This window comes from Siphateles boraxobius, unplaced genomic scaffold, assembly GCF_051911475.1.
Source record: "Siphateles boraxobius isolate OS27281-9 unplaced genomic scaffold, OSU_SipBor_1 240, whole genome shotgun sequence".
NCBI classification, from domain to species: domain Eukaryota; kingdom Metazoa; phylum Chordata; class Actinopteri; order Cypriniformes; family Leuciscidae; genus Siphateles; species Siphateles boraxobius.
The window spans coordinates 85001-112500 of NW_027508856.1; the positions used below are offsets into that span (position 1 = coordinate 85001).

The 27500-nt window shown below is 43.4% G+C and overlaps 1 protein-coding gene across 5 annotated transcripts in view; it reads right to left on the minus strand.

Annotated features, from left to right (window-relative positions):
* dlg4b (discs, large homolog 4b (Drosophila)) overlaps positions 1-27500 on the minus strand; it is a 74594-nt gene that overhangs the window by 13327 nt on the left and 33767 nt on the right. For all 5 annotated transcript variants that reach the window (XR_013206923.1, XR_013206922.1, XM_077241861.1 and 2 more), the window contains 11 exons: positions 18729-18779; positions 18464-18588; positions 18012-18181; positions 17802-17938; positions 15599-15755; positions 15346-15460; positions 14871-15027; positions 14695-14797; positions 14493-14604; positions 2544-2720; positions 30-85 (listed from right to left, as the gene is read on the minus strand). Coding sequence is in view for 3 of the 5 variants with exons in the window: in XM_077241861.1 (XP_077097976.1) it covers positions 30-85; positions 2544-2720; positions 14493-14604; positions 14695-14797; positions 14871-15027; positions 15346-15460; positions 15599-15755; positions 17802-17938; positions 18012-18181; positions 18464-18588; positions 18729-18779 (1360 nt within the window). In the remaining 2 variants the exon portion in view is untranslated. The remainder of the gene's footprint in view (positions 1-29; positions 86-2543; positions 2721-14492; positions 14605-14694; positions 14798-14870; positions 15028-15345; positions 15461-15598; positions 15756-17801; positions 17939-18011; positions 18182-18463; positions 18589-18728; positions 18780-27500) is intronic.

The following is a 27500-nucleotide window of genomic DNA, read 5'->3' on the forward strand; positions in this document are numbered from 1 at the left end:
CCACAGGTGAGAGTCAAACACTCACTGACCGCTGACGCCGTCTCTGCCGCGAGTCTTCATACGGGACCATTCCTTCCTCTCCACCCTACAGGAACACACACACACACACACACACACACACACACACACACACACACACACACACACACACACACACACACACACACCTGATCAGCTGCTGTGTGTGGTGTTCAGAGTTAGTGTAAATACTTTTCTAAAAATATACAGTAAATTTTACTCTGCTTCTACGAAATGATTGGTAACACTTTACAATGTCCCATTAGTTAAGGTATGTTCATGACTTAACTACCAAGGAGTACAGTATATATTATATGTTAACATTATTTAGTAAAAATACAATTGTTCATTGTTAGTTCATGTTAGCCCAGGTCAATAATGTACACAGATACATCTTTTGATTTTAATAATATAGTAGTAAATTGTAACGACACAATTATTTGTTATGTTTAACAAATAATCTTTAAAACTCACTCTGGGATCTAGGGTCCCATCCTCCCAAAAAGGGCAAGAAGGGTATTGGTTACCATGACTACAATCAGATAAGTTGGTTTTATTGCTGTTAAAAATGTGGTCACGTGGAAAAAGCAGAGGCCATAGAAAAGACCCACAGCCTTTAAAACAGACTTTCCTGCATCAATTTATGGACGAACTGATCTATAAATAAATGTGCACCCCAGGACACTGTGTGAATGATTTACTGTCCTGTGTACTATCATGTCTTTGATACTACAGTATGTATTTTATGATACAACCAACGGTCAATGTAACCCCACCTGTATCGTGTCTCCTATCTAATTAATCCTCATTTAATGACTCCATCAACTTCTCTTAGAATGCAGTGTGTGTTTGTTATATCTATCTGAGTATAAATGGACACAAACGATAAGGTATATGTCTAACCACACTTGAGATAGCATCATAAATCCTCCCAACAGAGGAATCTCCCACTTAGAAATTCCCCCTTTCTTATTGGTTGAGCTAACCCTGAACAGTGGGACCTTTCTCAGGCTTTAAATGGCCTCTACACAAGCCCTTCCCTCTCTTGGGTTTCTCGGTACGTTCGGGTTGCTGTGCTGTCCTGTGTGGCCTCAGCCGGCCTTGACTCACAACCAGCTATGTGCTGATAGAGAGAGAGAACTTTCAACCCAAACAGAGTTGAACTAACGATTCAAGTTCATCATATCTTCTTCGTCCAATGGAGAAGAAAACAATTGCAGCTTCAACCATGCAAGTATACATTTAATAAGGTGCTCTGAAAATAATAAGCTGATGATTCTTTTCATGTTCAATTAATCTTTTCCGAAGCTTCATTTTAATTTCGGGTTTCATTCTGTCATTTACCATCTACCCATGTATGTGTGATTGTTTGTATGTTAGTTATGTGTTCGTGATTTAGTTAATAAAACTTGTGCACAATATGTATTTGGTTCTGATTCTCTGCTTGCAACAAAGTAAATTTTACAATCTTGATCTTGTTACACGCTCTAAGTGCTGTACATGCTAAGAAATGATTATTTTTCTGTGGCCATGAAAAATACAATTTTCTTAGAATAAATGAATAATCAAAAGAGTTTGTTGGACGAACTGATTAATTGATTGTAATATTAATTTAGCTACATCAAGTTAATCCGATTAACTGACCCAAATATTCATAATTAATCATAACAAGTTATGAGTAATTATTCATATTTCCCCTTTGAGCTAACTCATTACAAAATGTTGAAATTAATTTTAACTAAGATTACTAAATGCTTTAGAAGTATTTTTCATGTTAACTAATGTAGTTAACTAATATTAATAAATTAAATCGTATTGAAAAATGTTCCCAAATGATGAATAAATCTGTCACGGTTCATGGATTCATTGACTCATTCTCTCTCCCGGTGTGTGTGTGTGTGTGTGTGTGTGTGTGTGTGTGTGTGTGTGTGTGTGTGTGTGTGTGTGTGTGTGTGTGTGTGTGTGTGTGTGTGTGTGTGTGTGTGTGTGCGCGTGTGTGTGTGTGTGTGTGTGTGTGTGTGCTGATTGTGGCTGATCAGCTCATTAGCGCTATTTAATATCTGTGTATTCTGTCCTCTGTTGTCAGATCGTTTCGTTTCTCCTGTGGTCAAGTACTGGTCCTGTTTGTGTCAAATCGTGTTCTCTGGCTTCTTTTCTTTGTTCCCTGCTGGATTTCTGTCCCTGCGCTGGCTTGTGTCTCTGTTACCTGCCATCTTTCTGATCTGAACCCCTTCTATCATCACAGTTGTTATTATTCATTATTCGTCTTTTTTCACTCGATACTGAATCCGGTTCTACTTCCTGACAAAAACAGCATACAAGGTGTATTTTGCATTGTTATTGAATTTATAGATATGCTGTAAATTTAATAATTTTCTCTTATAGAATACTATTGTATTTTTAACAGTCAACTTTTATGAAAAAAAGTTAATTTCAAACATTTCAACAAATCTACCAGCAAATACAGATGTATATTTACTGCATCTGCTATGTTCTTTCACTGACTCAGACACACACACACACACCTCCTCTTGCTGGGTATGTATCCAGTCTCCTCCAGTTCTCCATGTGGAGACAGTTTTCCGGCCTGCCACCATTCCTCATCACTGCAGTCAAACACCTGCAGAATGTCCCCAAACCTGAAGCTCACAGCCTGCGACAGGAACCCACAGTCTGCCGTTTTATCGTAGTCAAACAGAGCCCTGAAGACAGACAGACGGTCAACAGACAGACGGTCAGACAGAGGGACGGTCAGACAAACAGACAGACAGACAGACGGACGGACGGACGGACGGACGGACAGACAGACAGAGGGATGGTCAGACAGACAGACAGACTGATAGATGGACAGACAGACAGACAGACAGACAGACGGTCAGACAGAGAGACGGTCAGACAGAGGGACGGACAGACAGACAGACAGACAGAGGGACGGTCAGACAGACAGACAGACAGACAGACAGACAGACAGAGGGACGGTCAGACAGACAGACAGACAGACAGACGGTCAGACAGAGAGACGGTCAGACAGACAGTCGGTCAGACAGACAGAAGGTAAGACAGATAAACAGACAGACAGACGGTCAGACAGACAGAAGGTCAGACAGACAGACAGACAGAGAGACGGTCAGACAGACAGTCAGACGGATAGACAGATGGATAGACAGACAGACAGACAGACAGACAGACTAGCTTCAATCTAAATCGTTGCTAGAACAACACGCTAGTAATTCGCAATCCTGTTAGCGTGCAATCAGTGTGCTCTTTATTTATTTATTTATTTTGCTGGCGAACTCGCACCGTGTGATGTCAGGCACAGTAATTTGCTCTGGCCCCTTTCCTGTTCGAAGGAGTGATGAGATAGTTAGCAGACTGTCCTCACTCAATGGCTTGCTGTCTAAGTGGTGTCCACAAAATAATATACAATTCATAGACAATTGGAAAAGTTTTTGGGGCAGACCTGACCTGTTGAAAAGAGATGGTATTCATCCCTCCTGGGATGGTGCTGCTCTTCTCTCTAGTAATATGGCACATAGTCTTAGAGCTCAAACATGACAATCTGGGGCTCAGGTCAGGAAACAGACAGCCTAGCTAAACCGACCGTCTGCCAGCTGTAATGTCCGTGGGTGAATGAAGAAGACGAGGGTAGGCGAAGATACAAACTAGCAAAGGTTTTATTTCAAAACAGATCCAAAATCAACATAACAGTGTGCTAGTGCACAAACAATAACCAGCCATGAAAAGGAGTGAGAGGGGAACTTAAATACACAGATAATGACAAGAACAACAGGTGATTGTGATGATGATGATGAGGGTGATGAGGCGCAGGTGCAGGTGATGATGACAGGGGATTCTGGAAAGTGTAGGGAAGACACAGACGATGAAGAAGGCGGTGAATGTGACATAAGTGGTGGGCATCCTGGAGTCCGTGACGGGAAGGAGGACCGGGTACAGCAGGACGGACTCCAGGATGGTCCAGGCGGCCATGGCGGAGCAGACTGGTCAGGGGTCCATGGCGGAGATGGAGACCACCCCTCGGGCGGTCCTGGCGGAGACGACCCCTCGGGCGGCCAGGGCAGAGCAGGACGTGCAGGCGGCCAGGGCGGAGCAGGACGTGCAGGCGGCCAGGGTGGAACAGGACGAGCAGGCGGCCGTGCCGGTGAAGACCCTTTGGGCGGCCGTGGCGGTGACGACCATTCGGGCGGCCTTGGCAGTGAGGACCCTTCGGGCGGCCATGGCGGCGAGGACCCTTTGGGTGGCCATGGCGGAGGGGACCCTTCAGGTGGCCATGGGGGCGAGGACCCTTCGGGTGGCCATGGCGGCGAGGACCCTTTGGGCGGCCATGGCGGCGAGGACCTTTCGGCCGGCCACGGCGGAGTGGATTTTTTGCCCCCCCCCCCAAAATTTTCTTGGGGAGGTTAACGGGCTGATGCTCCGGGTAGGAGAAGTCCAGCGGCAGAGGCGTGTCAGAGCTGGACAAGACCAGTGGCGAAGATGGCTCTGGGCTGGACAGGACCAGCGGCGAAGAGGACTTTGAGCTGGACAGGACCAGCGGCGAAGAGGACTTTGAGCTGGGCAGGACCAGCGGCGAAGAGGACTTTGAGCTGGGCAGGACCAGCGGCGAAGAGGACTTTGAGCTGGGCAGGACCAGCGGCGAAGAGGGCTTTGAGCTGGGCAGGACCAGCGGCGAAGAGGACTTTGAGCTGGGCAGGACCAGCGGCGAAGAGGACTTTGAGCTGGGCAGGACCAGCGGCGAAGAGGGGTTTGAGCTGAGCAGGACCAGCAGCGAAGAGGGCTTTGGTGCAGGATCAACGGGCTCTGGTGCAGGATCAACGGGCTCTGTGCCGGACGGGACCAGCGGTGAAGGCTCTGTGCTGGACGGGACCAGCGGTGAAGGCTCTGTGCTGGATGGGACCAGCGGTGAAGGCTCTGTGCTGGACGGGGCCAGCGGTGAAGGCTCTGTGCTGGACGGGACCAGCGGTGAAGGCTCTGTGCTGGACGGGACCAGCGGTGAAGGCTCTGTGCTGGACGGGACCAGCGGTGAAGGCTCTGTGCTGGACGGGACCAGCCGTGAAGGCTCTGTGCTGGACGGGACCAGCGGTGAAGGCTCTGTGCTGGACGGGACCAGCGGTGAAGGCTCTGTGCTGGACGGGGCCAGCGGTGAAGGCTCTGTGCTGGACGGGGCCAGCGGTGAAGGCTCTGTGCTGGACGGGACCAGCGGTGAAGGCTCTGGGCAGAAGGTGGAAGTAAGACCTGGGACTGAGGAGCGGAGAAGGGAAGCTGATTTCAATGCAGATCGCATTGATTTGAGCATTCCGCCATTTTTGCCCCCAGGTCCCTACTGTTAGAAACCAGCTTCCGGGCTCGGGGCAACACGAGAGTCTCTGGCTGAACAGCTGGGAAGCGAGGAACCACTGGGGCTGGCTCTGGAGGGCCGACGACTGAATTCCGGATGATGACGGGTGGCGTGGTGAAGATGGCTGGTGTGTGTGATTGAGTGGTGATGTCATCCTCAGCCTCACCAACGGTGAAGGCTGACCCACTCAACCACAACACGTGATCGAGGTAACTGGCGAAGGTTCCTGGAAAAGCTGCTGCTGGGGCTTGCTGGTACAGATGACTGTCCAAGCCCTACCAAAAGACATCATCAGACCAGCTTACCCCAGAAGAAAGTTCAAGGAATTCGGCGATGTAATCCTCAATAGAGAGTCCGTTTTGTAAAATGGTGAGTAGGGAGTGAGCTGGGTTAATTGGGGTGAGAAGAATTCCCATGCTGACTCTTTGTTTGGCTGGTTATTCTGTAATGTCCGTGGGTGAATGAAGAAGACGAGGGTAGGCGAAGATACAAAATAGCAAAGGTTTTCATTCAAAACAAAGAAGATTCAAAATCAACATAACAGTGTGCTAGTGCACAAACAATAACCAGCCATGAAAAGGAGTGAGAGGGGTACTTAAATACACAGATAATGACAAGGACAACAGGTGACGGTGATGATGATGATGAGGGTGATGAGGCGCAGGTGCAGGTGATGATGACAGGAGATTCTGGGAAGTGTAGTGAAGACACAGACGATGAAGAAGGCGGTGAATGTGACACCAGCTGTCTCACGTCACTGAGGTCAGATAAATCCAAACCAAAAGATAAATCCAGATAAATCACATAGAGCCCTTTTCACCTAGATATCATCATATAGAGACTGTGTCTGTTCCCCGAATTAGGAAATGCAAAAAATTTCCAAACCCATCTGAGGGTCAAAATTTAATTGATGTTCAAATAATAAAAAACAGATTTAATACAAAGGAACAAATTATAAAGCTCGGGTTGCTGAATATTTGATCCCTTACTTCAAAAGCATTTATTGTAAATGATATGATTACAGACAATAACCTAGATGTGCTGTGTTTGACTGAAACCTGGCTAAAACCAAACAATTACATTACTTTAAATGAGTTCACCCCCAAGATTACGGTTATAAACATGAACCTCGTATGAAAGGCAAAGGGGGAGGTGTTGCTGTAATTTATAGTAATATTTTCAGAATTACTAAGAAGTCTACTTTCAGATATAATTCTTTTGAAGTGTTGGTGCTTAATGTAACAATATATAGTTTAAATGATAAATCACATTACGATTTGTGCTGGCAACTGTCTACAGGCCACCAGGGCACCATACAGACTTTATCAAAGAATTTGCTGACTTTCTATCAGAGTTAGTACTGGCTGCAGATAAAGTCCTAATTGTTGGAGATTTTAATGTACATGTAGATAACAAAAAGGATGCATTGGGATTGGCATTTAAAGACATTCTTAAATCTATTGGAGCTAGACAACACGTGTCAGGACTTTCTCATTGTCGTAATCAATGTTGATGCCATTGAAATTCTGCAGCAGAGCATTGACATCTCAGATCATTATCTAGTCTTGTGTAAACTTAATTTAGCAAAGGCTGCAAAGCCGACTCTGTGTTACAAATATGTTAGACCTATCACTTCTGTCACTAAAGATTGCTTTATAAATAATCTTCCTGATCAGTTTCATCATCTCAGCATCCCAGATAGCTTAGAAGAACGCAATATTGCGACAGAAACTTTTAACTCTCTCTTTTCAGCACTTTAGACACAGTTGTTCATTTGCGCTTAAAGAAGATTAAAGAAAATAGTCCAACGCCGTGGTACAACGAGCACACCCGGGCCCTTAAGAGAGCAGCCAGAAAAATAGAGCACAACTGGAAGAAAACAAAACTAGAGGTATTTTGCATTGTATGGAAAGAGAGCACGATTGCATACAGAGAGGCCTTAAAAACTGCTAGATCTGCTTATTATTCAACCATATTAGAAGAAAATAAACAAAACCCTAGGTATTTATTTGAAACAGTGGCTAAACTAATGGAAAATAAAGCTTCAAGCACAGAAGTTTTCAAGCAGCACAGCAGTAATGACTTAATGAACTTCTTTAGTCATCCTCAAGTCAAGTCATCCTCATTTATATAGCGCTTTTAACAATGTAGATTTTGTCAAAGCAGCTTTACAGAGATAAACATATAATTTAAGGTAACAGAGATTGGTTTGGTTTTATAGTGGCTCTTGAAAAATGTTTTTTCCAGCTAAAGTTAGTTTTGATTGATTCACTTCCGTCTAAATGATCATTTGTTATTAAATTAGGGGCCGCTAAGACGACACCGTTCTCTCTAAACAGACTTTAAACGTGAACCTGTGATAGACGCTGATGGCGTTCACATGCGCATTAAGAATTGATTCTATAGTTATGTGCGTTTGAATATATGTGCGCAGGTTTGTAATTCCTTACAAACCATGCCTAAACAAACTACTTGTCTATAAATTTTGATGCAGAATTTTTATTTTATCTTATCACTTTGGGTAGGTACGCGAACCGAAAAATTCCACAACGCTTTATCTGTAGAGTGGTATAGGGAATCTTTACTTACAAGATTCATAATATCAGGGGGAAAATTATATCTATGCACCCATCTAGTACAGTATCGCATGCATTGTAGTCTCCCTGACGAAAAATTTGATTCATTCATTGCTATAGGAGAGGGTGAATTTTATAAACTTGTTAATTCATCTAAATCGACAACATGTATGTCAGACCCTATACCGACTAAACTACTGAAAGAGATGCCAGGTCATAGATCCTCTTCTTAATATCATTAATTCATCTTTGTCATTAGGATACATACCAAAAACTTTTAAGCTAGCTATGATTAAACCGCTTGTTAAAAAAACGCAACTTGATCCTACAGAATTAGTCAATTACAGGCCGATCTCGAAACTACATTTTCCGTCAAAGATACTACAAAAAGCAGTATATTCACAACTATGTTCCTTTTTGGAAAGAAATGGTATCAGCGAGGATTTTCAATCAGGATTTAGACCGTATCATAGTACTGAGACAGCTCTCATTAGAGTCACAAATGATTTGCACTTATCATTTGATCGTGGTTGTATCTCGCTTTTAGTGTTACTCGATCTTAGTGCTGCATTTGACCCTAGTCAAGTCATGTCACCTTTATTTATATAGTGCTTTTTACAATACTGATTGTTTTAAAACGGCTTTACAGAGATAATCGGGAAAAAATAATGTTGCAAAAATATTGTTAAATATAGAATGAAATGTCCCCACCTAAGCAAGCCAAAAGCCAATGGCGACAAAGGCGAAGAAAGGCGAAAAAGGCAACACTATCGACCACAAAATTCTTTTAAATAGACTCGAAAATTATGTTGGCATTAGTGGAATTGCACTAGCATGGTTTAAATCCTACTTATCTGACCGTTACCAGTTTGTAGCAGTAAATAAAGAGATGTCTTATCGGTCAAAATTTCAGTATGGTGTACCACAAGGCTCAGTACTAGGACCGTTACTGTTCACTCTGTACATGCTACCCCTTACATTTCATTTCACGTTTATTGTCATTGTCGTCCAGAAAACAACAACGAAATTGTGTTTGGAGCATACAACAACCGTACATGGTGTCTTAGAGTGCACTAACAAAATAAGTAATAAATACCCCTGTGTAAACATGGCACATCGAAGTATATAGTTGTTTAAAACACAGAACCAGTGACATTCACTCTTAATAGCAGCAAGAGGCTTTACAAAACAAAAAGACAACCAGGACAAAAAGTATGATGAGTATGATAATCAGAGTTGGATATGGATGAGATTAATGCAACAATGCAAAGTCCAGTTCACAGTTATTTCACAGAGAGGTATGAGGGGTATGAGGGAGGGAGGGGGGGGGGGGGGTCAGCATTAAGCATCATTAAGCAGGATGGATGTGGTTAATGCAACAATGCAACGTCCTGTTCACAGCTGTTCCACAATGAGATATAGTTTACTGTCCTTGGGGGGGAGGGTAAGGAGGGGCATCATTAGGCAGAATTAAGCAGCCTCACTGCGTAAGGGTACAGGCTGTTAGCCAGCCTGGTTTTACTGGCACCAATAGACCTGTACCTTCTCCCTGAAGGCAGCAGGTGGAACAAATGATGGGCCGGGTGATGCCGGTCCAGTAAGATGCTATGCACTCTCTTCAGACAGCGGGTAACATAGATGTTGCTGATCTCTGGAAGAGTGGTCCCAATGATTTTACCCGCTGTATTTACCACTCGTTGGAGTGCTTGCTGATGGTCTTTAGTGCAGCTGGAATACCACACTAAGAAGCCATACGTCAAAACACTGCTGATGGCACAGTTGTAAAAGTTGACCATCAGCTGTTTAGGAATCCTGGCGCTCCTCAGTTGCCTCAGATAGTAGAGGCGTTGCTGGGCCTTCCCTATCACAGAGGTGATGTTGATTCCCCAGGACAGGTCATCAGTCACAGATACTCTCAAAAATTTAAAATATGGCACCCTCTCTACCACTTCATTTCCAATACAGAGAGGAGAGTGATTGGGTCTGCTTTTGCGGAAGTCCACAATAATCTCCTTAGTCTTTTTGATGTTCAAAGACAGGTTATTTTTGACACACCATGACGCTAGATGTTGCACTTCGGTTCGGTAATCCGCCTCAATGTTGTTGTTAATTAGTCCGAGCACTGTTGTGTCGTCGGCAAATTTAACAATGAGATTGGAGCAAAGAGAAGCAGAGCAGTCATGTGTAAATAGAGTGTAGAGCAAGGGGCTAAGCACACACCCTTGGGGGACCCCGGTGTTGATTGATAGGGTGGAGGACATGTGCTTGCCTACTCTAACACTCTGTGTTCGATTTGTCAGAAAGTCCACAATCCAATTGCACAGCGTGTTGTTGAAGCCAAGGTGTTGCAGTTTTGCTCGGAGTTTGAACGGCTGGATTGTATTAAAGGCCGAGCTAAAGTCGACAAAGAGTCTCGCGTAGGTGTTCTTGTGCTCGAGATGTTCCAATAACGTGTGGAGCACGATGGCGATGGCATCCTCAGTCGACCGATTCCGTCTATATGCAAATTGGTGTTGATCAAGTGATGATGGTATTGCGCTTTTGATATAAGTGGAGACCAGCCTCTCAAGACACTTGGCAGGAATGGAGGTGAGTGCCACCGGTCTATAATCATTTAGATGAGTGGCATTTGACTGCTTAGGGACTGGGACTATTGTAGCTGCTTAAAGCACGCAGGAACCCATGAAGTGGACAGTGATGTATTATAAATGACGGTAAAAACGTCAGTTAGCTCCGCAGCACAGTCTCTCAGCACTCGGCCCAACACACCGTCCGGTCCGGCTGCCTTCCTGGTGTTAATGCCGCAGAGGACCCGTCTTACCTCATGACTCCTCAGAACTGGGGCATAATCAGTAGACGGGAGGGGGGGCGACACAGGATCAGTGTTGTCCCTGTCATAATGAGCATAAAAGAAGTTAAAATCCTCTGCTAAGATGGAATCAGCTGAGGGAGATGTTGATTTGCTCTTATAATCCGTGATGGCCCTGATGCCTTCCCATACCTGCCTGGGGTTTGCTGAGTTATTAAAACAGGCTTCAATACGCCTCCGATGTTGTTGTTTGGCAGTGTTGATTCCTTTCCTTAATGCAGCCCTGGCTCTGCTGTATACCTCATGGTCTTTTGAACCCAGGGCTCTATTCCTAGTTCGGATCAGTTGTTCAACTTCGTGTGTAATCCAAGATTTTCTATTCAGATACACACGGAAATGTCTCCAAGACGTAACATTATCCACACAGAAGTTAATGTAACACAGGACAGTGGTGGTATATTCATCCAATGACTCACGGGTAACCGTGCCCTGCCCCTTGAAAACATCCCAATCTGTGTGGTGGAAACAATCCCGTAACATAGGGATGGCATCATCTGGGAACCTTCTCACGGTCTTGGTTATAATCCCAGCGCTCTTGATCTTGGGTGTGTACCGTGAGTGTAACAGCAGGGAGAGATGGTCTGACAGACCCAGGTGGTGATAGGCCTGGGCCCTGTATGCTTCTGCTACATTAGTGTACACCTGGTCCAGCGTTTTATCTCCCCTAGTAGCACATTTCACATTGCGATGGAATTTGTGAAGAACAGTTTTTAGGTCAGTATGATTAAAATCCCCAGCGGCGACAAAAACACTGTCCGGGTGTGCTACCAAGCTGTTATTTATGCTGTTGTAAACCTGTGCAAGCGCTAGCTTAGCATTAGCGTCCGGTGGAATATAAACAGCACAGATATAAACAGCAGTGAATTCCCTCGGGAGATAAAACGGCCTGCACTTCAGCAGCATAAGTTCCACCTCCGAACTGCACAGTCTGTTCATAACAGTGACGTTTGTGCACCAAGAATTGTTGATATAGATACAAAGTCCCCCACCGATCTTCTTACCAGAGTCCGCGGTCCTGTCGGCTCGGTAGGTGGTGCGTCCCGCTAGCTCGATAGCAGCGTCCGGAGTGGTGCTGTTCAGCCAGGTTTCAGTAAAAATCATGCAGCAACAGTTGTAAATAGTCCTCTTTGCTGCTATATGTAACCGGATCTCATCCATCTTGCTACGGATCGACCGGGCGTTTGAGAGAAAGATTGTAGGAAGCGGTGGTTTGAGCGGATTAGCCTTCAGCCTGGTCCAAACGCCAGCCCGATTACCCCTCTTCTGCCGCCGCTCACAATGCCTCCTACGTCGGCCTGCTCCTTCGGGGAGCCCGGTAGATGGTCTGGAGATCTCAAGAGGAATGAAGTGCTCGGCTAACAGATGGTTTACTCCAGTATTCAGGTTCAAGAGTTCAGTGCGGCTGTACTGAAGTGCCGCTGTACTTAAAATGTGCGACGTAATACACAGTACCACCAAAAAAAGTGCAAAAAAAAACCATGCCCGTTGTAGCAGATATTAGGAGATATCATTAGGAAGCATGGCATTAGTTTTCACTGTTATGCTAATGATACTCAGCTCTATATTTCTTCACGCCCTGACAAAAGTTACCAATCCACAAAATTAACGGAATGCATATCTGATATAAAAAATTGGATGACTAGTAATTTCCTACAACTTAATTCTGAAAAAAACGAGATTCGATTTATTGGACAAAAAACTTCCACGCGTAATAACCTAGAATACTGTCTAACACTTGATGGCTGCTTTGTCAAGTCTTCGTCGTCAGTTAGGAACCTGGGTGTGTGTGTGTACTCTTTGATACCAATCTTCCATTTGAAAGTCACTTGTTTAGTATCGGTAAAATTGCATTTTAAATGCAAAATTGCAAAATATATCTAAATTACGTCATATGCTCTCAATGAAAAATGCAGAACAATTGGTTCATGCGTTCATGACATCAAGGCTAGATTACTGTAATGCTCTACTGGGTGGTTGCCCTGCACGCTTAATAAACAAACTACAGCTAGTTCAAAACGCAGCCGCTAGAGTTCTTACCAGAACCAGGAAGTATGACCATATTAGCCCAGTTCTGTCAACACTACATTGGCTCCCTATTAAACATCATATAAATTTTAAAATATTGCTGATTACTTACAAAGCACTAAATGGTTTAGCTCCGCAGTACTTGAGCGAGCTCTTAACACATTATAGTCCTTCACGTCTATTGCGATCTCAAAATTCTGGCCAGTTGATAATACCTAGAATATATAAATCGACTGCTGGCGGTAGATCCTTTTCCTATTTAGCACCAAAACTCTGGAACAATCTTCCTAACATTGTCCGGGAAGCAGACACAGTCTGTCAGTTCAAGTCTAAACTAAAAACACATCTCTTTGACCTAGCATTCACATAACACATTATAGACTTCTATAATTCAATGTTAGGCTGCATAGTTAGATCAGCCGGAACCGGGAACACTTCCCATAAATCCTGATGTACTCGTTACATCATAAGAAGGATGGCGACTACGCTAAAATTAGTCTCTCTGTTTATCCTGAGGTTTACGGCAAACCGCTGGATCAAGGCCGTATCCAGATCTGATGAAGGACCATCGCATTGACACGACGACAACGCATCCCTGAAGTGCCAGCCTCATCAACACTGTGAAGGCCTCATGGACACCTCAACAAACTCGTCTCCATACCGCCGTGATGACTCTGACCCCCAACCAGATGAACTGGATAAATATTGTGAATGTTCCGATCCAATCTGACCTCTGACCTGTAATGATGCCTGAATCATAATCATACACTGTTCGTTTATTGACCAGAGGAGAACTACCCCCCCCCCCCCCCCCCCGACTGAGCCTGGATTCCCAACTGAGTTTTTTTTCTCCATTCTGTCACTGATGGAGTTTTGGTTCCTTGCCACTGTCACCTTTTTTGCCTTTCTCGCCATTGGCTTTTAGCTTGCTTAGTTGGGGACATTTAATTTTATATTTCACAATATTACTACAACATTATTTTCCTGTTATCTCTGTAAAACTACTTTGAAACAAGTTGTATTGTAAAAAGCGCTATATAAATAAAGGTGACTTAACTTGATAGACAGACGGATAGACGGTCAGACAGACAGATGGTCAGATAGCCAGACAGACAGGCAGACGGACAGACAGACAGACAGACAGAGAGACAGACAGACGGTCAGACAGACAGTCAGACAGACAGACGGACAGTCAGACAGACAGACAGACAGTCAGTTAGACAGACAGACAGTCACTCAGACAGACAGTCAGACAGACAGACGGTCAGATAGACAGACAGACAAACAGACAGTCAGACGGACAGACAGACATATAGACAGACGGTCAGACGGTCAGACAGACAGAAAGACACATGGACGGACAGTCAGACATTTTATAAAGTATTTTTATCTTGTTTTCCAATATAAATATCTAAACATTCTTAAATCAAGATACATTTACTGGAGAAGCAAAATTACCAAAGATATTAAGTCTTGTTTTCTAAAAATAAATAAATAATCAAAATTAAGTGAGTTTATGCCAAGAACAAATATCTGCTAGTGGAGTCCGAAAAATAAGATTACTTTCCCTTTAAATTAAGATTATAAGCAAAGAACTGAGCAAACAAAAAGTTTGTTTTGAGTCTGTGTGTGTTTCTGTCTTCAGTACCTGATGAAGAAGCTTCTCTTTCCACTCCGTAATGACGCCGCTGCAGAAACTAAACTGCTGTTCATCAGCTGCTCACGCAGGTCATGGATCTTCGCTTCGAACCGGCTGTACTCTAAACACACACACGTATCAGGCTCGCTGGGCTCTGATTTGTCAGTGCAGTTTTAGCTATTTTAGAATTAGCAGGTGCTGTGCGTCTCACCCTCGGGTCTGTACTGCGTGATTATGGTGACCGTCTGTCCTGCGTTCTTCAGTGCAGCAGCCGCCTGTTCATGTGTCGCATGACGCAGATCCACACCGTTCACCTGCAACAGTAACACCTAGTGAGTGACAGTCATAATGCATGTCCCAGTAGACGTGTATGTGGATCAGACGTACACTAAGGATCTGATCTCCTTTCTTCAGCTCTCCGCTCAGATCAGCTGCTCCTCCCGCTAAGATGAAGGAGATGAAGATCCCCTCGCCATCCTCACCGCCCACGATATTAAAGCCCAGACCGGTGGAGCCCCTGAGAATGACCACACGCCGCGGCTCCCTGATGGACATCGGCACAAGCTTACAGCACACCATATGAATGAATGTCGTCAACATTTGTTATGACATCTGCTTCAAACATTACAATGCACATGATAACTTTCGTGAACCCTACAATAAGTAAATCCACTTCACCAGCTAATTACTCTTCGATGCCATAGAAATGTTCAGAGCTATACCACAAAAATGGAAATTCAAACACAAAATTCTAAAGATGGCTGCACACTTGTTTCTCTGGGGCTTAAGAACTTTAGAAGCAATAGAAAGTGTCTATAATATGTGCTAATTTGCATATCTGCATAAACATAAGTGTAGTCACCTGGGAATGTCCTCGTCTCCCAGCAAGAGGCCTTTAGGTATGGGCGAGTAATGGTGCGGAGACGAGGGACTGAGGGCTTGAGGGTAATCAGACATGTCCTTATGAGGAGCATAGGCTGCAGAAACACAGAGACGTCAGAGCGTGTGTGTGTGTGTGTCTGTGTTTGTGTGTGTGTGTGTGTGTGTGTGTGTGTGTGTGTGTGTGTGTGTGTGTGTGTGTGTGTGTGTGTGTGTGTGTTTGTGTGTGCACTCACAGCTGGTGATGTCAGGAGGGTTGTAGGCGTCTTGATGATGATGATGATGATGATGATGAAGAGTTTTGGCTATTCTCAGATACACAACCTCCCCTGTGTTTTTCAGCGCAGCTACTGCGTCTTCATGCATCACGTCCTCTAGATACATGTTATTCACCTAAACACACACACACACACTTAGTGACTGTAGATCATTTGATACAACTAACCTGCATCACTGATCATCCATGACTACCATCGGTTGCCTCTCATACAGTGTTTTTACTGGTACACTGTAGGCGAAACTGAGAGATTGACCACACTGAACCAGGGTTTCCTATCAGTCAGTCACGTTCAACATTACGTCAGCATTGATTGACGCAGGGGATCTCACTTGATCCAATCACCCAATCACCTTTGAGTGGTAACAAAACAAGCCAATGGATATTGGCGAGTGAGATTTGCATGCCAAGCCACTCCGCGTACATGTACGGGTATATAAGCTTGTATGTTTGATCACTTCAGTGCTCAGCCAATCTGCTTGCGTCTGAGCTGACAATTAGGGAAAGCAATTCTGTGTTTGTGAGATGGCGCATTTAGTGGTGTGTGTCGCATAAGAGAGCAAACTTGCACGGTTAAGAGCAGCGATCGCACCCCTGGGCACTTCAAGTAACAAAAGAGCAGTTTCCTAAAAGAGCAAGCACGGATGATGCTGCTTACCCGTCTTACAGCCACTATAACTGGCTCGTGTGTCTGAGCCATAAGCTTGCTGAGCCAGCATTCGTCGATGACCCATGTTCCTAATGCGAGAACATGACCATCGCGGTACCTTGAAAAAGTCAAGTCAAGCCAAGTCACCTTAATTTATACAGCGCTTTTAACAATATAGATTGTTTCAAAGCAGCTTTACAGTAATAATAGGAAATAAAAGTAACAGAGATTGTTTTGGCTTTACAGCAGCTCTAGAATTAAGTTATTGTCCAGATAAACTTAGTTTTGATTGATTCACTTTTGTTGCAAAGATCATTATTTATTACCTCAGGGGTAGAAAACAGAAAACCCTTAACGCGCTCCAGCCGCTCACTCGCACAACAACAGTGCCTGGCGGCATCAAGTGCCTGAAGTTGCTAGTAGAACTGCTGGCCGTGTTTTGACCGTTGTTACAGAGCAAGCAGATGCTCTCTGACAACAGCTCACGCTACCGAGAGAATGGAGACCCCAAGTGATCCAGTGATGTGAAGACATTCCAGACCTCTGGAACCTCCACATGTGGTTTGTGGACGGGACGATCCAGCAGTGGTAGACACAATCACTCAAGCCAGAGCCCAAGAGCCACAGTGCTGCTATCGCGGCACATCATGATGCAGTAGACGGTAGGTCTTTGGGAAAGCATGACCTGATCATTTGGTTCCTGAGAGGTGCGAGGAGACTGAATCATCCTCGGCCACACCTCATCCCCTCTTGGGACTTATTTGTGGTACTTACAGCCCTACAGAGAGGGCCCTTTGCGCCCCTGCAGTCAGTTGAGCTCAAAATCCTGTCTCTCAAGACAACACTTCTGACTGTGCACACGTGTATCAAGAATGTGGGGTACCTGCATTTTTGGTCAGAGAAATGGCTGAATCTCACATAATCCTGAGACACCGCGCTGGATATGTGCCCAAAGTTCCCACCACTCCTTTCTAGCACCAGGTGTTGAACTTGCAAGCACTGCCCTTGGAGGAGGCAGACCCAGCATTCAAGTCACTGTGTTCTGTGCATCTACGTGGACCACATGCAGAGCTCCAGAAGCTCTTTGTCTGCTTTGGAGGTCAGCAGAAGGGAAAGGTTGTCCCCAAGCAGAGGTTGGCCCATTGGATAGTTGATGCCATCATCTTGGCGTACCAGTACCAAGACCAGCCATGCCCCATTGGGGTGAGTGTTGTCACCTCTGGGGTGTTGCCTCTCTAGCAGAAATCTGCACATTTACATTTACTGGAGAAGCTAAATGACTTAAATTTGAAACAGAAATGTATCATAATTAATTAATTAAGTTTGTGCTTAAACAAGAAGAAAATTCTGCGGGTGGGGTCAGAAAAATAAACTTCCCTCTGAATTAAGATTATTTTTCTGACCCCATTGGCAGAACGCATTTTTGTTTTCTGTAGACCATGACGTTTATTGTTTGATGTTTTTCAAAGATCTACATTAAAAGTTTGTCTGTTGTTGACATGCCCAAACTCACAGCGAGAATCTTGTCCCCGATCTGTAGCCGTCCATCTTTATGCGCGGCTCCGCCTTCGATGATCTTGGTGACATAAATGCTGTTGTCGCCCGGGACATGCTGGTTCCCGACACCGCCTGCGATGCTGAAGCCCAGACCTGTGGCACAGGAGAGCAGCCAATCAGATCAGTTGAAAACTTCAGCTTTGCACACCTGCTGCCGCTCACGCACCTTTAGGACCTTTGATGAGTTTCAGCTCTGTGATTTTCTCCGTGGGTGGTTTGTGACGCAACACGTAGAGTCGGACGATCGGCCCCGCCTCCTTCAGCGCCTCCACCGCAAAACTGTGAGTGACTTCGCGCACATCCACGTCATTCACGAAGAGAATGCTGTCGTTCACCCTGAAAGACACAGTGAATCTCACCTGTCCTGCCAATGCACCTCCAGCCCAAAGTTCCATTACAGCGAAAAAAAAATTGGTGCATGATTTACTTTAAAACAATTTTTACTTATAAATTGCTAATACATTTAATAAATTTGTACAAACAATTGGCAAGTAACAAGTGTGTGTGTGTGTGTGTGTGTGTGTGTGTGTGTGTGTGTGTGTGTGTGTGTGTGTGTGTGTGTGTGTGTGTGTGTGTGTGTGTGTGTGTGTGTGTGTGTGTGTGTGTGTGTGTGTTTACCTAAGCCGGCAGTCCTGAGCAGCGGCTCCTCCTGGTATGATCTTAGTGATGAAGATACTGGGATCGTCTCCTATGTGAGGATTATCAGTCCCACCGGCTATACTGAAGCCCAGACCAGAGTTACCCTAAACACACACACACACACACACACACACACACACACACACACACACACACACACACACACACACACACACACACACTGATGTTCATGCAGAATTGCTCTGATATGATCAAAGAGTTAAAAGCAAGAGACGTCTCAAACCCTCTCCAGTGTGATTTCCTCATATTCAACGTCTCCGTCCATCCCGTTCATCTGAGACAGAGAGAGAGACATTCAACCATCAGCATATTTATTCACTGAGCTTCTAATGTCTATTCTGGTGTTATAATCAAAACGCTGACACGTGATCTGTGATGGACTCAAACTAATCTCAGAAGCGTTTCAGTGACGCTCACAGAAACCATGAGTCCTTCATCTGGGGCGGGGCTTGATCTTATCCATGAGGATTGATTGGATGGTGAAAGTGTCTCTATATGAAACATAAGAATGGCTGATGACATCAGATGCCAAGAGAGGAAGCAACTTATTCATTTGTGATCAAAGAATATGAAGATAAAGTATGTATCTTTTTAAGTAATCAATAATTAAGTGACAGATTGTCTTTTTTAGAGCTGCTTTACAGAAACAATCTAAACTACTGTATAGAGCGCTATAGAATAAAGCTGACTCGAGCTTTCCAGGAATCAGCCTCTCTCACACACACACACACACACACACACACACACACACACACACACACACACACACACACACACACACACACACACACACACACACACACACACACACACACAACATCATCAAACCATGTTAAAAACTCACCACCACTCTCCTAACCCAACCCGAGAGACGAGTAGGGTAATTAACATCCTGCTTATTTCGGTAACAGGGCTGAAGAACTTTAATTACAGCCACTGATGAGTTCTGCTGTTAGTACAGCGCTAGAGGGACTGAAGCAACACAGAGTGACAGACAGGACAGAGAGACAGACAGGAAAGAAAGACAGACAGGACAGAGGGACAGACAGGAAAGAAAGACAGACAGGACAGAGGGACAGACAGGAAAGAAAGACAGACAGGACAGAGAGACAGACAGGAAAGAAAGACAGACAGGACAGAGAGACAGACAGGAAAGAAAGACAGACAGGACAGAGGGACAGACAGGACAGAGAGAAAGATAGGACATAGGGACAGACAGGACAGACAGAACCGAGAGACAGACAGGACAAAGAGAAAGACAGAACAGAGAGACAGTTAGTACAGCCAGACAGACAGGACAGAGAGAAAGACAGGACAGAGAGAAAGACAGGACAGAGAGAAAGACAGAAAAAAGAGAAAGACATAACAGAGAGACAGATAGGACAGACAGACAGGAATGAGAGACAGACAGGATAGAGAGAAAAACAGAACAGACAGACAGAAAGAAAGGACAGAGAGAAAAACAGAACAGACAGGACAGAGAGAAAGACAGAACAGGGAGACAGACAGGACAGAGAGACAGACAGGACAGAGACAGACAGGACAGAGAGAAAGACAGAACAGGGAGACAGACAGGACAGCCAGACAGACAGGACAGAGACAGACAGACAGACAGACAGACAGACAGAGACAGACAAACAGAACAGAGGATAGCATGGCAACATCTGATGAGTCCTCTGGGAAAATCCAGTTTATTATGAACTAACATTTCCATGGTAACAGTGCCATCCTCTCATCACAGGCCAAATGTCCATAAGCAAGAGATCACACTCACACACACACACACACACACACACACACACACACACACACACACACACACACACACACACACACACACACACACACACACACACACACAGACACACACATTCCTGCATGACATCACAGTGATCACACATGCAGTTGCCATGACAACATCTTCACAGGATGCATCACACTATCACTCTGGTCACCATGGAGACGATGCAGTCCTCAGCAGAAATTTGGCAACTATCAACCTAACCCTAACCCACAACAAGAACACAGTCTTACCATAAAAATACACCATTTACAACCTAACCTCATCACATGATTACTGTTAGTAACAGACACTAACATGATGGTAGTAAAATGGTATTCCTTGAAGTAACACACACACACACACACACACACGCAGCTCTCACAGCTCTCTCTCACACACACACTCTAACACACACACGCAGCTCTCACACTCACAGCTGTCTCTCTCTCACACACACACTCACACACACACACGCAGCTCTCACACTCACACACACACAAACACACACACACACACACACACACACACACACACGCAGCTCTCAAACTCACAGCTGTCTCTCTCTCTATCTCTCACACACACACTCACACACACACATGCTGTCACACACACACACACACACACACACACACACTCGCACACTCTCTCACCGTCACGCTCTGTCTGTGTCTTTTGGCTTTGCGCACGTTGCTGATGAATCTTCGGCCCATCTTCTTTGCATACCAAACGGAGACGAACATGACGTCAGAACCGCGGGATTACATCACACACACACACACACACACACAGTCACACCAACTCTGAAACCGAATCAATCAGAGTCCTAGAGGGAGATTTCAGTGAGAATCCACCAGCCGCTGACCGGCGCTCAACCACTGACAGATGCTGAGAAGTGCTGAGAGATGATGGTGATAGTGAAGATGATGATGAAGGTGATGATGACAACAGTTCCAGTGTGTCAATGTCGTTTCATCTTCTGCTTCATCCCGAATCACAAGAGCAAAATGACCCAAGAGATGCACAAAAATGAGCTACAGACGCGCTCGAGGAGCTTCATCCTGCTGCCGCGAGAGCGACTCACACACACACACACACAGTCTCTCTCCCGTGCGCGCTCTCTCTCTCTCACTCTCTCTCTCTCCCAGGATTTTCATAGGAAAGCATGATGTAGATTAAAGAATAGAATAGAATAGAATAGAATAGAATAGAATAGAATAGAATAGAATAGAATAGAATAGAGATGCCGTACCGTAAGTGATTTTTGAGACACTACGCAATATCAAGAAAAACCTTCTATAAAGGGTTACATCACATAACATGCTCTCTCTCGCTCTCTCGCTTTCTCTTTCCCTCACTGGAATAAAAAAAAAACATGAAGTGGTCCTGTTGCTATGGAGACCAACATCCCTTCAATCACTATGGCGATATTTGTGCTGGTGTGAGAGCAGGATAGGGAGATGGAGAGTCACATGACTCTTGTGGAAACATCTGGACTAACATACCTGTGCTGACAGAAATCTGATGAGCAGTTTCTACAGTTAAAGCGCCTGACTATAATCATGACGTCTCACAGCAACTTAAACCAACCAACTACCACCCACTTACATAGGAACACGATCTGATTGACAGCTAACATAACTAATCAGAGAAAGAACTAACATTTAGAGGTGGGTCCATCTCATACCAGACTCAGAAAACTCAGACACATAATGTGATCAAATGCAGTGACTAGTTCTCCCTCTGCAATGTCTGCAGGAAATGACATCACAGCCAATCAGATTGGAGCTGGCACATTTTTTGTTTCCAAATGCAGGATATAAGATATCCTCTATGATGTCTTATGATTCAGCCTCAATTATGGCCCCTCTAGAACAACTACACCGCTTTACAACTATAGGACAGGAAGAGCTAAATAAACTTATCATTGCATCTAAACCAACAACATGTTTATTAGATCCAATACCCACTAAACTACTGAAAGAAGTGTTACCTGTAGTGGAAGAGCCTCTTCTTAATATTATTAACTCGTCTTTATTTTTAGGTCATGTTCCAAAAATATTCAAGCTGGCAGTAATACAACCTCTCATTAAGAAACCGCAATTAGATCCAAATAACTTAGCAAATTACAGACCCATCTCAAATCTTCCATTTATGTCTAAAATACTAGAAAAAATTGTGTCCGCTCAATTGTGCTCTTTCTTGCAAGAAAATGAGATATATGAAAAATTCCAGTCAGGATTCAGACCGCATCATAGCACAGAAACTGCGCTAGTTAAAATTACAAATGATTTACTTTTAGCTTCTGACCAAGGCTATATCTCAATACTAGTTCTACTCGATCTTAGCGCTGCGTTCGACACTATAGATCATAAAATACTCTTGGATCGACTACAAAACTACACTGGTGTTCAGGGACAGGCATTAAGCTGGTTTAGATCGTACTTATCAGACCGTTACCATTTTGTCTGTTTAAATGGGGAAAAATCAAAGATAACGTCAGTAGACTATGGAGTGCCGCAAGGATCGGTGTCAGGCCCTCTGCTATTCTCAATATACATGCTCCCACTTGGTAATATTATAAGAAAACATGGAATTAATTTCCACTTTTATGCTGATGACACTCAATTATATATGTCATCACGACCAGATGAAAACACTAACTTATCTAAATTGACAGAGTGTCTAAATGATATAAAATGCTGGATGATGTGTAATTTCCTGCTATTAAATTCAGATAAAACGGAGGTACTACTTATTGGTCCAAAAAACTACCCACAAAATCCTTTACAATACAACTTTAATTTAGAAGGATGTCCTGTTACTTTATCCACTACAGTAAAAGACCTGGGTGTTATACTAGACCGCAACTTGACGTTCGAAAATCATATTTCATATATTACAAGAACAGCCTTTTTTCACCTTAGAAACATTGCTAAGCTACGCAACATGCTATCTGTTTCTGATGCAGAAAAGCTAGTTCATGCATTCATGACCTCGAGACTAGATTACTGTAATGCTTTATTAGCTGGTTGTCCTGCATCCTCAATCAACAAGCTACAGTTAGTGCAAAATGCAGCTGCTAGAGTTCTTACTAGATCAAGAAAATATGATCAAATAACACCTATTTTATCATCCCTACACTGGTTACCTATTAAGTTACGTATCAATTACAAAGTATTCCTACTGACCTATAAAGCCCTAAATGGTTTAGCTCCTGTGTATTTAACAGACCTTCTATCGCCATACAATCCATCGCGCTCTTTAAGATCACTAAATTCGAGGCTTCTGGTCATTCCTAGGATATCTAAGTCCACTAAAGGAGGGAGGGCGTTCTCGCATTTAGCTCCTAAACTCTGGAATAGCCTTCCTGATATTGTTCGAGACTCAGACTCGCTGTCCCAGTTTAAAACTAGATTAAAGACGCATCTCTTTAACCAAGCATTCACTTAATGCTTAACCTTTAATACTACTGCTGAATGAGTTCGAATGCATTAACATTATGAACATCAGCTATGCTAATTATTTCCCATCTGCCTTTCTGCTGTTATCTCGGGACGCTAGTCCCGAGGTAAATAGCGTTCGTCAGCTCCAGTTTGTATCCAGCCTCTCACGGAGAGATCAGATGCCCCAACGCCTGTGAAGAGACGACTCGACGCCTGTGAAGAGACGACTCAAAGCCGGCGATATGTTATGCCATAAATTAATACATGATTAACTAACTGTGTTTTTCTATGTACATTTCCGAAATGCACTTTCTGTAAAGCTGCTTTGAGACAATGTGTATTGTGAAAAGCGCTATACAAATAAATTTGAATTGAATTGAATTGAATTGAATATAAGCGACCCAAACTCAGATGCAGAGATGGAGTTCACTGAGCCGCTGTGGAAAACACTGGATCACGAGCTGCTCGCGTGTAAATGAACACAGTGCAGCGCTTCACTCTGAAACGAGTATCAGACTATATATTTAAATAGTTAGATTTATAGAAGCTACAGCATCCATGCATGAAATACATGTATTTGAAAATACATACAATGTTTTTTCTCAAAAGAACATGTTGGTGGATCTTCTCCTAATATTAAAGTACCCCCTTTTTGAGATATATTCTTTCATGAAATAAAAGCTGTTTGTAGATGTAAAAGGTCTGCAAAGTGCAGATAAATTGATTTTTTTGTCTCCTAAAAGAAAAGTAATTCTGAACTGAAACGAGTTGTCAGTAATTCAGTCTCACTTCCTGCTGAGTCTACGTAGGTTTGTTACTCATTTGCATAATGCCACCTCTGGTGTTGATTGGCTGAACAGCATCTCTTAGCTCAGCCCTCAAACATTGTAGTTTATCTGAGACTGGAAGAGTTTGGTTCGTGTTTTTCATGTCGAGGGTTAGGGAAGACGCTGTTTTCTGCTGCCAAAGCAAATCCACTTCGATGAGATTCACACAGTAAAACCCACGGCATTCGTATCACTGTGTGTCAAGAGCTGAGGTTCAGATATGATAATGAGCATTTACTTTCTGACCAATCAGAGCAGAGCAGTTCTCAGAGAGGCGAGGTTTAGAGAGACTGAATCTTTGATCGGAACGGGTTTAGAATACAATAAAAATGCTAAAAAGTAGATTGTGACTCACACTGATGTTGACGACTATAGAGTATGTAAGAGTATGGTAAGAGAATGGTAAGAGTATGTAAGAGTCTGTTAAGAGAATGGTAAGAGTATTGTAAGAGTATGTTAAGAGTATGTAAGAGTCTGTTAAGAGTATGTTAAGAGAATGGTAAGAGTATGTTAAGAGTATGTTAAGAGTATGGTAAGAGTATGGTAAGAGTATGTCAAGAGTATGGTAAGAGTATGTAAGAGTCTGTTAAGAGAATGGTAAGAGCATGTAAGAGTCTGTTAAGAGAATGGTAAGAGTATTGCAAGAGTATGCTAAGAGTATGTTAAGAGTATGGTAAGAGTATGGTAAGAGTATGTAAGAGTATGATAAGAGTATGGTAAGAGTATGTAAGAGTATGGTAAGAGTATGTAAGAGTATGGTAAGAGTATGTAAGAGTATGGTAAGAGTATGGTAAGAGTATGGTAAGAGTATGGTAAGAGTATGTCAAGAGTATGGTAAGAGTATGGTAAGAGTATGTAAGAGTATGGTAAGAGTATGTAAGAGTACGGTAAGAGTATGGTAAGAGTATGGTAAGAGTATGTCAAGAGTATGGTAAGAGTATGTCAAGAGTCTGTTAAGAGAATAGTAAGAGTATGGTAAGAGTATGTTAAGAGTATAAATAAAAATGCTAAAAAGTAGATTGTGACTCACACTGATGTTGACGACTATAGAGTATGTAAGAGTATGGTAAGAGAATGGTAAGAGTATGTAAGAGTCTGTTAAGAGAATGGTAAGAGTATTGTAAGAGTATGTTAAGAGTATGTTAAGAGTATGGTAAGAGTATGGTAAGAGTATGTAAGAGTCTGTTAAGAGAATGGTAAGAGTATGTAAGAGTCTGTTAAGAGAATTGTAAGAGTATTGTAAGAGTATGTTAAGAGTATGTGAGAGTCTGTTAAGAGAATGGTAAGAGTATGTAAGAGTCTGTTAAGAGTATGTTAAGAGTATGGTAAGAGTATGGTAAGAGTATGTCAAGAGTATGGTAAGAGTATGTTAGAGTCTGTTAAGAGAATGGTAAGAGTATGTAAGAGTCTGTTAAGAGAATGGTAAGAGTATTGTAAGAGTATGCTAAGAGTATGTTAAGAGTATGGTAAGAGTATGGTAAGAGTATGTAAGAGCATGGTAAGAGTATGTAAGAGTATGGTAAGAGTATGGTAAGAGTATGTCAAGAGTATGGTAAGAGTATGTAAAAGTCTGTTAAGAGAATAGTAAGAGTATGGCAAGAGTATGGTAAGAGTATGGTAAGAGTCTGTTAAGAGAATGGTAAGAGTATGGTAAGAGTATGGTACGAGTATGTTACGAGTATGGTGAGAGTACGGCAAGAGTATGTTGAGAGTATTGTAAGAGTTTGTTAGAGTATGGTACGAGTATGGCAAGAGTATGGTAAGAGTATGTAAAAGTAGAGTATGTAGGAGTATGGTAAGAGTATGTAAGAGTGTGATAAGAGTATGGTAAGAGTATGGTCAGAGTATGGTAAGAGTATGTAGGAGTATGATAAGAGTATGGTAGGAGTACGTAAGAGTATGGTACGAGTGTGTTAAGAGTATGGAGAGAGTACGGTAAGAGTATGGTAAGAGTATGGTCAGAGTATGATACGAGTATGCGAGAGTATGGTCAGAGTATGGTAAGAGTACGTAGGAGTATGGTAAGAGTACGTAGGAGTATGGTACGAGTATGTTACGAGTATGGTGAGAGTACGGCAAGAGTATGTTGAGAGTATTGTAAGAGTTTGTTAGAGTATGGTACGAGTATGGCAAGAGTATGGTAAGAGTATGTAAAAGTAGAGTATGTAGGAGTATGGTAAGAGTATGTAAGAGTGTGATAAGAGTATGGTAAGAGTATGGTCAGAGTATGGTAAGAGTATGTAGGAGTATGATAAGAGTATGGTAGGAGTACGTAAGAGTATGGTACGGGTGTGTTAAGAGTATGGTGAGAGTACGGTAAGAGTATGGTAAGAGTATGGTCAGAGTATGATACGAGTATGCGAGAGTATGGTCAGAGTATGGTAAGAGTATGTAAGAGTATGGTAAATGGTAAATGGTAAATGGACTGCATTTATATAGCGCTTTCACAGACCCAATGGCCACCAAAGCGCTTTACATATATGCCTCTCATTCACCCATTCACTCACTCATTCATACACCGACGGCGGTGTCAGCCATGCAAGGCGCCACTCAGCTCGTCGGGAGCAGTTGGGGTTAGGTGTCTTGCCCATGGACACCTCGACACTTGGTCAGGTGGAACCGGGGATAGAACCACCAACCTTTCGGTTTGTAGACAACCTACATGAACCACTGAGCCACTGTCGCCCCAGAGTAAGAGTATGTAAGAGTATAGCAGGAGTATGTAAAAGTATGGTAAGAGTATGGTAAGAGTATGTGAAAGTATGTAAGAGAAGTATGGTACGAGTATGTAAAAGTATGGTACGAGTATGGCAAGAGTATGGTAAGAGTATGTAAAAGTATGGTAAGAGTATTTAAGAGTAGAGTATGTAAGAGTATGGTACGGGTACGGTAGGAGTATAAAAGAGTATTGTAAGAGCATGGTAAGAGTATGGTAAGACTAT